The following is a 15784-nucleotide window of genomic DNA, read 5'->3' on the forward strand; positions in this document are numbered from 1 at the left end:
TTAAAGAACCAGCTTTTTGCTTTATTGATCTTTGCTATTGTTTCCTTCATTTCTTTTTCCATTATTTCTGATCTGATCTTTATGATCTCTTTCCTTCTGCTAACTTTGGGTTTTTTTGTTCTTCTTTCTCTAATTGCTTTAGGTGTAAGGTTAGGTTGTTTATTTGAGACGTTTCTTGTTTCTTGAGGTAGGATTGTACTGCTATAAACTTCCCTCTTAGAACTGCTTTTGCTGCATCCCATAGGTTTAGGGTTGTTGTGTTTTCATTGTCATTTGTTTCTAGGTATTTTTAAAAATTTCCTCTTTGATTTCTTCCTTGTACTTCTTTTCTTCCTTTCTGCTCTCATGATCAATTGTTTTCTATTCAGTTTAGGGCAAAGTATGTCCAATCTCTAGAAGTCTCCTCTATTATTGTATTTAGGGCCCTCAAATATCCACCAAAAACTGAACTCAAAACTAATGTCAAGACATCAAGGGGTCAATTGTAATATAGTTTTAAAAAATGCTCTCTTGACCCAGTTTTGAGGCCCTGGCCAGGGGTCAGTCAGCTCCTCTTCTTAAAGAACTTACTCATTTCCCTTGTGGGCCTTTCACACTCCAGCCCACTGGTACCACAGGTAATTTAAACAGAAAGAAATTTTACTATTTCTTTTGAAACGGTATTGATGTTAAAGTATACATTCAACTCTTATATAGGCCTATTTCTAGGTAAAGAATAAGATTAACATTTTATACAGGCTGTAAACTCTAGCTTACAGCTTTCTGAATTTCACTAGGTTTATGTACTTTTTCTCCAAATCTTTAGCCTAGTAAACCTCCCCCTCCCCACCTTCCTTCCACTTTTACTTCTCATTTTTTAAGGACCAGTTCTCATATTCTTATTATAAATCATCCCAGATACAGATACAGCTTCCTGTTAGAAAAGCAAGAAGCATGTTCAAAAGCAACTGCCTATCCTTTTCAACACTGGACACTCTCTTTAATTTTCTGTGTTGATTCAAACTTTGCATTATAAAATGGAGATCGACCTGCATGAGCATTAAACTGTCACCAATGACCAGTTTAATCTGATTACAGTAAATTATTAGTTGCTTTTGATACTTTGAACTTCTTTGTGTTAAGTGTGATTGTTAATGGCTTTGTTTGCCATTTATGACTCTATTCACTGGATGCCCAGTAGGCATCAGTTCATTCAAATTTAATTAGGTTATTTAAAGTGTAGGATGATATCATATTGTATATCAACTATACTCCAATTTAAAAGAAAGGGAAAAAAGTAAGAATAACAAGGGCAAATGCTCTTAACAGCAGATTTTGATTTGAAATCAAGCTGCTCCTCATATAGACAGGGGTAGCACCACGAGGGATTTACTCATAATAAATACTGGAAAAATGTCCAAGTTGAAAGTAAAGAAATAAATAGAAAGAAAGTAGGATGATAGTGAAGTTTGGTCTGGAATTTTATTTTATTCTATTTTGTTTATTTTTTGCCGTGCCACGCGGCATACGGGATCTTAGTTCTGTGACCGGGGATCGAACCCATACTTCCTGCAGTGGAAGTGTGGAGTGTTAACCACTGGACCTGGAATTTTATTTTTCATATTAATAACTGAATATCAAATTTAAGGCATAGAGTTTGAAGAGAACTTCACCATATCCTGAGACTGTCAGTGAAGGAGAGTGAGACCCATTCACATGAACCCACCTCCCAGATTTACAAGAGAGAGGAAGATATCACCACTTTTCATCTACCACATAAAATTACAAAAAAATAAAAAATAAGGAAAAGCTCAAGTTAAGCTAGAAGCTCTGTGTGTCAAATGTTGGTTTCTTTTTCAGAGGGGAAGTTCAAGTTCAGTCCTGCTCAGTGGACATGAGTGAGAGTAACAAGAGGGGCACAGTATTGTTTCTTCTCATTAAAGTTCTTGCTGAGTTTGTTGTCTGGTTGACAACAAACTTAATTTAAACCAGCTGAAGCTCAGTGAGCAGAAATGGAAGTGACACTGGCAAGAGGAACTGCACCTTTACTTTAGAGAAAGGCTTCACAAAGAAAAAAGAAAAAGAGACGCCTTCTGGAATTTCAGACAGTTCAGAGCAGGACCATGTCCTTTCTGACTGGTGGCTGTGAAGGGAGACAGATCAACACAGTTCAAAATGATGGTCTATCTGATGCTCTGAGGGAAATGTAACTGTTTATCTAGGTCCATAATATACTCATCACATTGTAAACCCATGGGAAGTTTTTGTTTGTCTGTTTTGGAATCATAGTTAACATACAGCATTATATTAGTTTCAGGTGTACAACATAGTGATTCGATGTTTTTATACATTATGATCACCACAATAAGTCTAGTTACCATCTGTCACCATGCAAACTTGTCCCAAGGTTATTGACTATATTCTTTATGCTGTACATTACACACCAGTGACTTATTTATTTTGTAGCTGGAAGTTTGTACTTCTTCATCTGCTTCACCTACTTCATCTGTTCTCCCGCCTTCCCCCGTCTGGCAACTACCAGTTTGTTCTCTGTATCTATGAGTCTGTTTCTGTTTTGTTTGTTTGTTTGTTTGTTTGTTCTTGTTGTTCTGAGTCCACATATGGACATACATCATAGTTTTGATTTCATTCCCTTAAAAAGGGAAAAATAAACTTTTTCACTGTAGCACCTACCACCATAATAGCTAAATAAGTTAATGCATAATTAAGAAATATACCCTGGAGAGAAACTGACCTGTGTTGTATTTAGAAGCCAACATGAACTGAGGACTATTAATATCTGAATGAGAACTGGTATTATGCCTAAACTGATTACTGCATTATGAGACTACCAACAAAAATTATTTTTTCGAAGCCATTCTTTAGTTCAACCAACATTATGGAAAACCTGACATTTACAAGAAGTCCTAAGGCATAAGAGATGGGTGTGTAGGGTCGTGGGAGGAATGCATTTCATTTATCTGATGATACCTAACACATCACTCCAGAATTTTTTGTTTTAAAACATGAGTCATTTATTTGTTTACTCCTCTGGAATTTTGGCAGGACTTATGGGGACCGCACATCTCTGCTCCATGGGGCATCAGCTGGGGTGACTCAACTGGGATTGGAAAATCCACTCCCAAGGTGGCTTACTCAATGGCTGTCTTCTGGGTGCTCGGTTGGAGCTATTGGCTAGACCCTCGGTTCTCCTCCGTGTTGCCTTGCACAAGGCTAGGCTGGGCATCTCACCACACAGTGACTGCGTTCTGGGAGGAAGAGAGACAGTCCTAAGATGCAAATGCTTATCCTGCCTTGGCTTGCTGCATGCTTACTAACATCCCGTTGGCCAAAGCTAGTCACGTGGTCAAGTCCAGGGTCAATGTGGAGACCACACAAGGGTCTGAATACTGAAGAGCAGCCTTGTTCATTGGAGCCCAAAGTGACAGCCTACCGTGGAAGACTGGCTGGAGAGTCACACTCAAAGAGCACACCCTGTCCTGCCTTCAGGGACTCACAGAGAAGAAACCTTTTGAATAGTAGTAATGTTTTACTGCACATCCCAATGGGTAGATGTGGGGGACAGTCGTTTGCCTGCTTATGCCGTTATATCATAGATGTGACGGCAGAATCAGAAAAGTGTAACCACAAGGTGGTCCAGCTAAGGCTGGAGCCCAGGAAAGGACATTTTGCACCCTGATACCAGCAGACTTCTTGTGCTCAATTCTGCAGTCAAGTCAAGCTAATGACATGTTTCAACTGTTCCAGGCTGTTTTCTTACTTTACTTGTATAAAGCATTAAGGCAACTTGCGGTATGTCCTCAGGCAAATCCCTCACCTAGCTGTTTCGTTTTCCTCACTTCTCAAACAAGGGAGCTGGATTCAGTGATCTCTACAGTTCCTGCCAATTGTTATATTTTACTGTATAACATTATAGTTATCCTATGATGTTATATCAACAATGAAAATGTGTTACTTTTTTGACAAGCATTTTCCTTACACTAGTTGAAGTCAGTAAAGCTAATTGATAACTAAATAGTGAATCTGAACTTTCTCCAGGCTTATCTATTTGTTCCCTAACAGATTCTGACCATGTAAAGTGGAGAAGCATGTGTTAGGACCGGCTCCTGGCTTTGCCAAGGCCAGCTCTTTCTCTGCTGTGAAAATTGGTCTCTTTGATCAAAAGGTTAATTTCTGCAGTATTTGTCTTACAAAGTTACTAAGAAGATAAAGTGAGATAAGAGAAGTGAAAGTGCTTAGCTTTGATTAGGGACTGAGTTTTTTTTCCTGTCCCTCTAACAGATTCTGACAGCCATGAATCAGGCTTTGGTTTAAAAAAAAAAAAAATAGAGGAATTCGCTCTCAGTTAGATATTCATTAACCTCTAGAGCCCTGCCCACATCAACCGGCGAGGTCTTAATTCTTTCAACTTTCTCAGTTGCTAAATCTGTGACCCTCTTAATAAAACCCAAGGGACTGTACAGAAGAAATAACAAGATATTTTTAAGAAACAATTTAAAATACCTCTTGCTGAGATTGTGATTTTTTTCCTTTGCCCTTCTTAGAATGTACCAAGGAGAAAAGGTGGTTGTTTTTTTTTTTTTTTAACTTTAGTTTCACTTTCCAGATTGCAGCAAACTTCCTCACTTCCCAGATGAAAACGACTGGATTTGGACTAATGAAAAAAGGAACGGTCAGCTGCCGTCAGAGTAAGTGAAGGTGTGTATTTTAAATTCTTCCTGGGATAGGATGTCTCATGTTGGGTATAGCTAGAATGCTTGTTGGCTTTAGCATTCTTTGATCTTTCTTGCATCTGGTGCTTGAGATCGAGTCAGAATCATTCAACATGGAGAGCAGAAAAAGGGGAGAGAATATAGGTGTGAGGAGACTTGTATCACAACTCAGAGGACAAGGAACAGCAACAGTTTCTCATTAACATGATAAAACATTTTATGCAGTTTTTTTTTTTTTTCCTTTGTAGTGTTCTGTAACTGGGAAAGCACTTTAGGAAAGCGATGGAAATCATTAGGCAACAGCCTTTTTTAAAAAATCACATCTTTGTCTTAAAGATGCAGAGCGCTGTGAGCTTTAAAGAGCTTATCTCCTTTTCTCAGTTTACTTGGCTGGAGAGGAGACAGGGGCTGGCTTGACAAGGAGAAAACACTTCAGGTATTCCTAGGAGTAAGAAAATGGCTTTCTTTGGCTTCATAAAGGAAAACGGAAGAAGATGAGACATGGAAAGATCTTCAGATGTGTAGGAGGGTCAGAAATGAGCAAATATGGGCTGGTCGGCCTCGGGCGGTACTGGTTTCAGGAAGTTGGCTCCCAACTTTACAGTAGGATTATGTGTTAGTGTGTGTCTGCAGACAGATGTGCCCGCATAAATTTAGGGGAAAAAATATTGTGAATTTACAAACCAAACTGTACAAGCCAAACTGCAAATAATGATTAAGCACCCTGGCGGCAGATGCCAGGTCCCAAACATGATGCAATATTGTCTTTTACTTGGACAAAGAAATGTGTAATCCTAGGTTTTCCAAAATTGCAAGGCCCAGTGAATCTACTTTTCATCTCTTTTAAACTTCCTTTGTTTCTGTTATGTCTCATGAAACATCAACTCTTCACTCTAATTTCATTCTCTCATTTTTTGTTTGTTTGTTTTACTATAGCACATTCTAGAATAACTTTTTCATGCAGATTGCCTACTTATAAACTTACTGAGTCTGTGCATATCTCAAAACGCTTCTTCCCCTTATCTTTAATTGTTCAGCCTCATATGAAATTGGGGGTTCAAAATTATTCCCCCTGCACGTTTTGAAAGCTTAGCACTATTGTTTTCTAGTGGCTCATGTTGCTGATGAAAAGTTTTGTGGCAATCAGGATCTCTTTCCTCTGGAAGTAATTGATCATATGTTCTCTTTAAAAGGTTTTAGGATTTTTTTTGGTGGATGATCACGATTCTGACGTTTCAGAAGAGTCTGTGTCTTTTTCCTTTTTCACTCATCCTGCCTGGCATTTGGTGAGTCTCCTCCATCAGGTGAAGTGTATCTTCATCTCTGGGAATGTCTTTCAGTCCTTACATGTTTTGTAAATGGCTTAATCCTTCTCAGTAATTCTTATCTCTAGCTACAGCCCTTCCAGAAGAGGTAAATGTCACCTAGGCAAGGAGGGGAATATATTTCGGGGACTATGCCTGTGAGTTGGTAAATAGAGGTAGTACCCTTATGGTACTGGAAAGAGAGTTTTCAGAATAGGCTTTAGAACTATAAAGAACAATAGCTTAACAATAGATTGTGACAATAGATTGTTACAATCTAATTGTAACAATAGATTAAATGAAATTAAAAATAACTAAGGAAAAATGTGAAGAGGATGAGGAAATAGTATAATTAAGTTCCTCATCTTTTTGGTGGGAAGAAACTACTTAAAGTCCAGAAATGAAGAAGTAGAAACATAAGCATATTATTTAGGTTTGTGGAAGTGACCATGAGAATTAAAAGTAGAGACAGTCAAGAGGTTTACCTTGGAACGTTGCAGCTGGGGTGGAGGTGAAGAGTGAGGAGTGAGTTTGTTTTTTGATCCTTTGTTGTGCTGATTGAATTCTTTTCATTTGATGTATTACTTGTATAATATGTACTTGTATATCATAAATGTTACGAGTGATGAGATCACATTTGTTACATATATTACATATATAGTCACATTTGTTACATATATTACAAGGTATAAACCAATGCATATGGAAGTACATGTTATTAATGCTGCCCATTAATTTTTATGTTTTTCTTTTATAAGGCAAAATCATGAGCAGGTATTTGCTTTATCGTATCTACTCCTTTTGGGGACTGTTGCCCTTTTGGATACTGTGTACATCTTCTACCAACAAATGTACTGTTAGACATGAAATAGCTGACTGCAGTCATCTGAAGTTGACTCAAATACCTGATGACCTCCCAACAAACATAACAGTGTTGAATCTCACTCATAATCAACTCAGAAGGCTACCACCTGCCAATTTTACAAGATATAGCCAACTTACTATCTTGGATGGAGGATTTAACTCCATCTCAAAGCTGGAGCCAGAATTGTGCCAAAGCCTCCCTTTGCTGGAAATTTTGAACCTCCAACACAATGAGCTATCTCAGCTTTCTGATAAAACCTTTATCTTCTGCATGAATTTGACTGAACTCCATCTAATGTCCAACTCAATCCAGAAAATTCAAAATAATCCCTTTAAAAACCTGAAGGTAAGATGGAAATTAATATTTCCATGTAAGAAATGAAAAATATGTCATCGAATATTGTTTTCAAGTCATTTGTGCATCGTTAGACTTCGTATCTAAATATCAAGGTGAAGAATAAGAAATCTGATCGACCCAAATGGGAAGGGGGGGCTCCACACACAAATATGGCCATTATGATTGGAAATATTTTCAAGAGAGCAAATACCGTAATTTTTTTTTTTTTTTTTTTTTTTTTTTTTTGTGGTACGCGGGCCTCTCACTGCTGTGGCCTCTCCCATTGCGGAGCGCAGGCTCCGGACGCACAGGCTCAGCGGCCATGGCTCACGAGCCCAGCTGCTCCGCGGCATGTGGGATCTTCCCGGACCGGGGCATGAACCCGTGTCCCCTGCATCGGCAGGCGGACTCTCAACCACTGCGCCACCAGGGAAGCCCCAAATACCGTAATTTTAAGGAACTCTCCTCTCTTGCATCCTTCCACTAGAAGTAGAACTTAGATTCAAGAGGTAGAGACCAGAGAGGAATCAGAATATCCCATGAAGAATGGCAAATAAACTCTCCACACTGCTGATTTAGTACCTGCAATAATGAAAAAATATGTCGAGACCAAATTCTAATTTAAATAAAATTGACAAATTGATGCATGATAAAGCCAACTGTTCAGCTAAAAATTACATACTTTTGATTTAAGAAATCTTCTACAGTATTGCTTTTCAGTAGCTACCACCTTTTTCTTGTCAGTACTTTGCTTGAATTTAAATCTGTGAAAAAATATGCTAGTGTCTTTAAATCTGAGGCAATTATTAAGTGCTTTTCGTATATCAAAGCTATTTTCAGAACTCTGTTTTCTTCATTTTGTGGGCTTATAAAAAACTGAGCATTCCTCGACCTCAAATACCAAGAATAATATACACATTTAACTATTCTTAGAAACATTTATAGAATGATTTGCTTGCTAGCTAGGGATTTGAAATTCTTTCTTGTGCCTTCTTAGATTCTGATGTAGATGAAATGATGTCTTTGGGCACAAAGACCTCAGAATCTGGTTAATTGCTGGCAAAATGTTATTTTTATTTTTAAAACATAAATAGAAGTCTTAAGCTCCTTGATAGACATTTCATAAGATATTGCCCTAACATATATCAGTTTTTCCTTACATTTTACCTGAGTGGAAGTTTAGATGTTCAAAGGTAGCACAAAGTGACAAAACATCCTACAGCACAGACAAAACAAAAAAATAATGTTCTGTACTAGTCATGATGCAAAATTTACAGAACTACCTATCTTTCTCAATATGAAAATCTTTTAAAAATTTCATGAACAGCAGCATTCTCCTCATGCTTTTTAAGAAAATATTTCTTAATCATTTTTTTGTTGTTTAGTTTCAAGGTTGATGCATGACACTGTTTGATAAGCCACATGAATATTTCTTACATCATAAATAAATGCTTATTATAAATAAATAAGTAAATAAAAATGCTTATTATGAATACTCCTTACATCATGAATAAATAAGCTTAAGTCATTTTATTTTGGTAAGAGAAATAAAGTGATTCTTTGAATTAAGATATTAGTCTTTGTAGCAATGGTATTTTCGATCACAACCAAGATTTTTTATTACTCCTACCGTCAGCTTTCTATAGAATAATAAAGATGTGACATTTTGCTGTCCAGTTATTTCTAAGATTCATGTACATTTAAAAGAACTATTTTTCATGGCAAGTCTGTAACCTATATACATATTTTTTTTCCCTCAGAATTTAATCAAATTAGACCTAGCTCATAATGGTTTATCATCTACTAAATTAGGAACTCAGCTGCAACTGGAAAATCTCCAAGAGCTTCTACTATCAAATAATAAAATTTCTGCACTGAGGCGTGAAGAACTTGATTTCCTTGGCAACTCTTCTTTAAAACGATTAGAGCTGTCATCAAATCAAATAAAAGAGGTAAGATAAAAAATGTTGTGTTGTACTTTTAAGTGTGGGCAGTCCCTAATTGTGTCACATGGGTAAGAATCTAAAGGTAGAGATAGAGAAAGAGGTGATAAGCTTTGTCATGTCTTCTAGAAATCCTTCACACTTACTGCTTAGGGCCATTGATGTCATCCTCACAAGAAAGGGAGTTCGGTAGCAATTAGGAGCTGGAGCTCTGCTGTCAAACTGAAGTGGGTTAAAATCCTTGATCCATTACAGACCAGGACTTTGGCCTTGGGGAACTTAACCTCTCTGGGTCTAGTTTCCTTGCCTGTGAAGTGGAAATACTACTATCTATTGCACAAAATCCCTGGACGAATTAAAATAGTCTGATGGTTAAGAGCACAGGCTGTAGAGTTGGGTTAGCTGACTCCCTATCTGAGCTTTATCTGTTAATAATTGTGCAATTGGGCAAATTATTCAAGTTCTCTCTGCTCCAGTTCCCTAGTTTTAAAATTGGTATAATAATAGCACTTCCCCATAGGCTTATGTGGCAAAGAATTTAGCACAGTGCCTGGCATTATAGGTAAGTGCTCGATAAACAATAACTAGCGTTATATTTTTACAAGCACCTTCCTATATAATGGAATAAACCTAACCTTCTCTTTTTGGGTCCTTGATCTTCAATTTGCTAATTAGTTTTGCATACAGGTGTGTCTGTATTTTATTCCTTTACAAGCCAAGAATAAGAATATTGGGCATTCTAAACAAAATCAGATTTTTAAAGCTATATGAATTTTCAGATTAAAAAATAGACTGTGAATGAAGTTATCCTGAAATAATAATTAAACATTTTATGCAAGCTACTCAGGTTCATTTTTGAACAGCAGTTTTTTGTTTGTTTAGAACATTTATGGTAGAAATATATAAATAAATGTAAAATATGTAAGTAATGAGGAGAAAAATAAAAATTATCCAAAAGCTCATCGCCCAAGGACAACCAATGGTAACATTTGGATATGTTTGTCTGCAGCTTTTCTCCGTGTAATAAAAGAAAACACAAGAATAACTGAAATTCATAGAGTACTTAACTGTGTGGCCAACACTGTGACAGGTTCTTTTTAAATACAATTTTGTCTAGTCCTGTAACCAACTTACGCTTACCATCGTTTTACACAAGAGTAAATTGAGATGAAGAAAGATTAAGGAACCTGTCCATAGCCTCACAGGTGATGGACTGGTGACAGAGCTGGGTTTCTGGCAGTGTTAGACCAGGGCCCCACGCTGCTAGCAGCTGTGCTGTGTTGCCTCTCTGAAGATGATGGTGTATCCTGCCTTTTAAAAGTAATATCATAACATGACTGTCCTCCATGTCATTAAGAATTATTCACAAGCTTAATTTTAGTGACTGCAAAATAATCCTATCCTATAGATTCACCATAGTTAATCTAATCATTTCCTGCTTTGTATTTTGACTCACTTTCTTCCACATTTCTCTCACGTCATCCATTGGCCCTAACATCTCACAAGTGACACAGAAGAAATCAGAGCCTCTTTGCCCTCCCAGGAGACGTGACCTCTATCCTCTCTGGATCCCTTGCCCCCTGGCCTCTGCTCTCTTGCTCCAGCGCTGAGTCTCGTAGCAGCCAAGGCTTCTAGTGAGGGACTGGGGGGCAGAGTGGAATGGAGCTGGAAACACGGTAACGAAACAGTCAGGAGAAAACCTTGGTGGGAAGACAGAGAGGGTCGCTGGAACTCAGAGTCATAGAAAGGAAAGTGCATGTCAATGTTTCATAGTAAAATCCGCCCATTCATTCCAGAATGTTCACTGAGATCAGTGGTCACGAAGAGAGAAACAGGATCTGCCCCAGAGGTGACTTTACAAATAGTTTATTAATTACAATAATACTCAGTGTGATGAAGTAAAAGTACCAGGAGACTTAACTTAGCCTGGGAGATCAGGGAAGACCCTCTGGAGAAGTGGCATCTAAGCTGATAACATGGTTGCTGAGTAGTAGCCAGTGACCAGGGGCGGCAAAGGGCCGCGGAGCAGGAGGTGGGTGATACAGGTACAGAGGAAGGAGCTGGGAGACAGAGGCGGGGAGAGAAATCCCAGAGAAGGTGGCGAAAGAGGGAAGGGGATTGAATAAAGAATATGCCTGTTTTTCAAGGGTCATACAGTCTCATTGTGTTTTGGTTTTTAACCTCTTTTTTTTCCGTCCCACTCTTAGTTCTCTCCAGGGTGTTTTCATGCAATTGGAAAATTATTTGGCTTCTCTCTGAACAATGCCAAACTGAGCCCCAGTCTCATAGAAGAGCTCTGCTTGGAATTATCAAACACAAGCCTTCAGAGTCTGTCCCTGAGCAACAACCAGCTGTACACAACCAGCAACACGACTTTTGCTGGGCTGAAGCAGACAAATCTCACAATGCTCGATCTTTCCCATAACAGCTTACGTGTGATTGGTAATGATTCCTTTGCTTGGCTTCCACATCTAGAATATCTCTTTCTGGAGTATAATAACATAGAACATCTGTCTTCTCGCTCTTTCTATGGGCTTTCCAATGTGAGATACCTGAATCTGAGACGATCTTTTACTCAACAAAGCATTTCCCTGGCTTCACTTCCCAAGATTGATGATTTTTCCTTTCAGTGGCTAAAATTTTTGGAGTATCTCAATATGGAAGATAACACCTTTCCAGGCCTAAAACGCAATACTTTCACGGGATTGACAAGGCTGAGGAGTCTAAGTCTATCCAACTCCTTCTCAAGTTCGCGAACTTTAACAAACGAAACGTTTTTATCACTTGCTGGTTCTCCTCTGCGCGTACTGAACCTGACCAAAAATAAAATCTCAAAAATCGAGAGTGGTGCTTTTTCTTGGCTGGGCCACCTAAATGTACTTGACCTTGGCCTTAATGAAATTGGGCAAGAACTCACAGGCCAGGAATGGAGAGGTCTAGAGAATATTGTTGAAATCTACCTTTCCTACAACAAGTACGTAGAGCTGACTAGCAACTCTTTTGCCTTGGTTCCTAGCCTTCAACGACTGATGCTCCGAAGGGTGGCCCTTAAACATGTGGATAGCTCCCCCTCACCTTTTCACCCTCTTCCTAACCTGACCATTCTGGATCTAAGCAACAACAACATAGCCAACATCAATGATGAACTGTTGAAGGGTCTGGAGAAACTAGAAATTCTGGATTTGCAGCATAACAACTTAGCTCGCCTCTGGAAGCGTGCAAACCCTGGCGGTCCTGTTCATTTTCTGAAGGGTCTTTCTCGCCTCTGCGTCCTTAACTTAGCGTCTAATGGCTTTGATGAGATCCCAGCAGAAGTCTTCAAGGACTTACGTGAATTGAAGAGCATCGATTTAGGATTGAATAATTTAAATATCCTTCCACCATCTCTCTTTGATAATCAAGTGTTGCTCAAGTCATTAAGCCTTCAGAAGAATCTCATAACATCTGTTGAAAAGAACGTTTTTGGGCCAGCCTTCAAGAACCTGAGTGATTTAGATATGAGCTTTAATCCATTTGATTGTACATGTGAAAGCATTGCCTGGTTTGCTAATTGGATTAATAATACCCATACCAACATCTCTGAACTATCAAGCCGTTACCTCTGCAACACTCCACCTCAATATCGTGGTTTCCCAGTGATGCTTTTTGATACATCACCCTGCAAAGACAGTGCCCCATTTGAACTCCTTTTCATGATAAATACCAGTACCCTACTGATTTTTAACCTTATTGTACTGCTCATCCATTTTGAAGGCTGGAAGATATCTTTTTATTGGAATGTTTTAGTGCATCGAGTTCTTGGTTTCAAAGAAATAGACAGACATCCAGAACAGTTTGAATATGTGGCATATATCATTCATGCCTATAAAGATAGGGATTGGGTCTGGGAACACTTCTCCCCAATGGAAGAAGAAGATCATACACTCAGGTTTTGTCTGGAAGAAAGGGATTTTGAGGCAGGTGTCCTTGAACTTGAAGCAATTGTTAATAGCATCAGAAGGAGCAGAAAAATTATTTTTGTTATAACACAGAATCTACTGAAAGATCCATTATGCAAAAGGTAGGTGAACACTCTGAAATCTGAAGTGTAGTCTCATTTTTAAATTGAACTTTTAAATATTACTAACATTATTACTCACAACTCAAAGTATTTTAAAAATAAAATTAAGAAGAAACATAACCTGATTTTCAGTGACAGATTATAGTTAATTACAAGGGAAATGTTCATTCTCGAGCTTTGGGCTGTTAAAAGCTGTATATTGATATAGACCTTAATTCAGTTATTTTTCTTAACTTAGATTCAAGGTGCACCACGCAGTTCAGCAAGCTATTGAACAAAATCTGGATTCCATTATATTGATCTTTCTTGAGGATATTCCGGATTATAAACTGAATCATGCGCTCTGTTTGCGAAGAGGGATGTTTAAATCTCACTGCATCTTGAACTGGCCGGTTCAGAAAGAACGGGTAAATGCCTTTCATCATAAATTGCAAGTAGCACTTGGTTCCAGAAATTCAGTACATTAAATTTATTTAAAGACTAAATTAAAGGAGTAACTTTCCTAATTTAAAAAAGGCCCATGGTAAATTTACATTTTACTTGACAATAATGTAAATCTGTTCATTCATATTTATAAATAAGAATACCACAAGTATCTCTCTTCTATGGATATATATCTCCCTATTTCAGGCCTTTTATTACCAATCGAGTTAATTTGACCCAAAATGAACAGATAAGAATATCCCTTACTAATGAATACACAATTGGGTTACTGAGGCCTATCAAAACCAAGTTTTAAAGTATTCCTCATTTAAAGAAAAGTTAGAGGTATATGAGTGTTTGTGATAATTATATTTGGTTTTTTTCTGATGCACTCAGAATAAAATATAACTTTTATGGGTACAATGCCACTTCAATTATGAAAGAGTAAAATATACAGGCATATTTTTAAAAGCTGAATTACAGCAATTTTTCAACTGAAAAACTTTGTATTTTAGTGGTGCCTGTCACAGTGTTGATTTTGTTAAATGTTAAATACCATTTTAATATACATACTCAGGACAGAAAACGTTTGCACTTCATTTTGATTACTTAACAAATAAATATGTTAATAAATACTTATGTTTCCTGATATTTGGAATTCTGCTATATGAGGCATTATTAGAAGGCACTATTCTTTTACTTACAAGTATTGCAGGAAAGCTTATTTCCTAAAGGTTAATTAGTAGATTGGCTTTGTGGAAACAAAATACTGTCTTGCCCTGGTCACAGACTTAGGAGACGGCCCTGGCCAAATCACGTGGTTCCACTGGGATTTTTTTTGACTGCTGATCTTGAAAATTACAGTGATAAACAAAATCTTAACTATTCCCAAATCATTACTGATGACGATCCTGGTATAATACATTCCCGTAGAGTATATTATTATACCATAAAAAAGTATGCTATGTGTAAATTAGTCCTTCTGATAATTTTAAGTTTTATTTTCGTTTTACAATAAAAAGAGTCTGATTATTGGAAATAGACATGAACAGCTTTTTAAAACCTGTATAGTTCTGGTATTCAAATATAAAGGAGAGTTGAAATGATCATGTTGAGATAATTTCAAAACTTGAAGCACTCATTTGTCTGCTGAATTTAGGGAGCATTTGAGATGTCACGCTTTGGAACTTTGATTTAAATAGCTCCGTATTTTCAGGGCTAAGTTCACATAATCCTAAAAAAACGTAATACCCGCTGTACTGCTGGTTCTGAAGGACTCTACAACAACATGAATATACAGAGAACTCATTTTCAGTCTGTCATTATACACCACCCTCACACTTGAGACATGTGTTTTATAGGTTTTTTTTGTTACGATTTGTTTTCTAACTGTGAAATAATCCTGTTTCATTTTGGCATCATAAAATAAAAATCACAACTAGTTTTTTCTTGATGTATTTTATATGTTATCTATCAATATTCTCAACCTCACTGAAATATTTCTAAATCTATTATTATTATTATGAATTTATCAATATATTGTCAGTTTGTGGAAAGCAGAGCAGGAAGTAATTTTGCTTTCTTTCTCTTGTTTATTTGTTTATGAGGTAGTTGATTACATGTGCACAATTTAAATTGAGCTCAAATGTCATTTTTTTAGAAGTTGCTTAATATTTATGAGGTTAGGCTACACAAGGGGTGGCCTGTTTAACTGAATATAATTAAAACTAGTAAAAGGCATAAGCCTTGACTTGTGTTTGACCCACACAGGAAGCAGCATCCTGAACTCTGCAGGCTATCCTCTCTAATTGTTCTCAGGAGGAGTCCATCTCCCTTGGGTTCAAGACAAAGGGAGGGCAGAAAATGATGTTTGTCTGACCTATTTGATTTACACACGTGAACTGACTTGTCTGAACGCTCTCAAGATGTCATCATGTAATCGGTTCACCCCAACTCCTTCCCGTTTTCACTTTTTTTTTGTTTGTTTTTTTTTTTTTTTTTTGCGGTACGCGGGCCTCTCACTGTTGTGGCCTCTCCCGTTGCGGAGCACAGGCTCCGGACGCGCAGGCTCAGCGGCCATGGCTCACGGGCCCAGCCGCTCCGCGGCACGTGGGATCTTCCTGGACCGGGGCACAAACCCG

General features: G+C 37.7%; 1 protein-coding gene across 2 annotated transcripts in view; it reads left to right on the plus strand.

Moving 5' to 3' along the window:
* Positions 1 to 15098, plus strand: part of TLR3 (toll like receptor 3) — a 122810-nt gene extending 107712 nt beyond the window's left edge. Inside the window, exons 1-6 of one of the 2 annotated variants that reach the window (XM_067022634.1) lie at positions 4339 to 4698; positions 5906 to 5998; positions 6775 to 7226; positions 8978 to 9169; positions 11368 to 13220; positions 13459 to 15098. In XM_067022634.1, coding sequence (XP_066878735.1) covers positions 6783 to 7226; positions 8978 to 9169; positions 11368 to 13220; positions 13459 to 13687 — 2718 coding nt within the window. In that variant the 5' untranslated portion in view covers positions 4339 to 4698; positions 5906 to 5998; positions 6775 to 6782 and the 3' untranslated portion in view covers positions 13688 to 15098. Of the gene's footprint in view, positions 1 to 4338; positions 4699 to 5905; positions 5999 to 6774; positions 7227 to 8977; positions 9170 to 11367; positions 13221 to 13458 lie in introns of those variants that run through there. The other variant, XM_067022635.1, reaches the window with a different exon arrangement.
* Positions 15099 to 15784: the final 686 nt, after the last annotated feature.

The sequence above is a fragment of the Kogia breviceps genome, chromosome 20 (assembly GCF_026419965.1).
Source record: "Kogia breviceps isolate mKogBre1 chromosome 20, mKogBre1 haplotype 1, whole genome shotgun sequence".
Classification (NCBI taxonomy): domain Eukaryota; kingdom Metazoa; phylum Chordata; class Mammalia; order Artiodactyla; family Physeteridae; genus Kogia; species Kogia breviceps.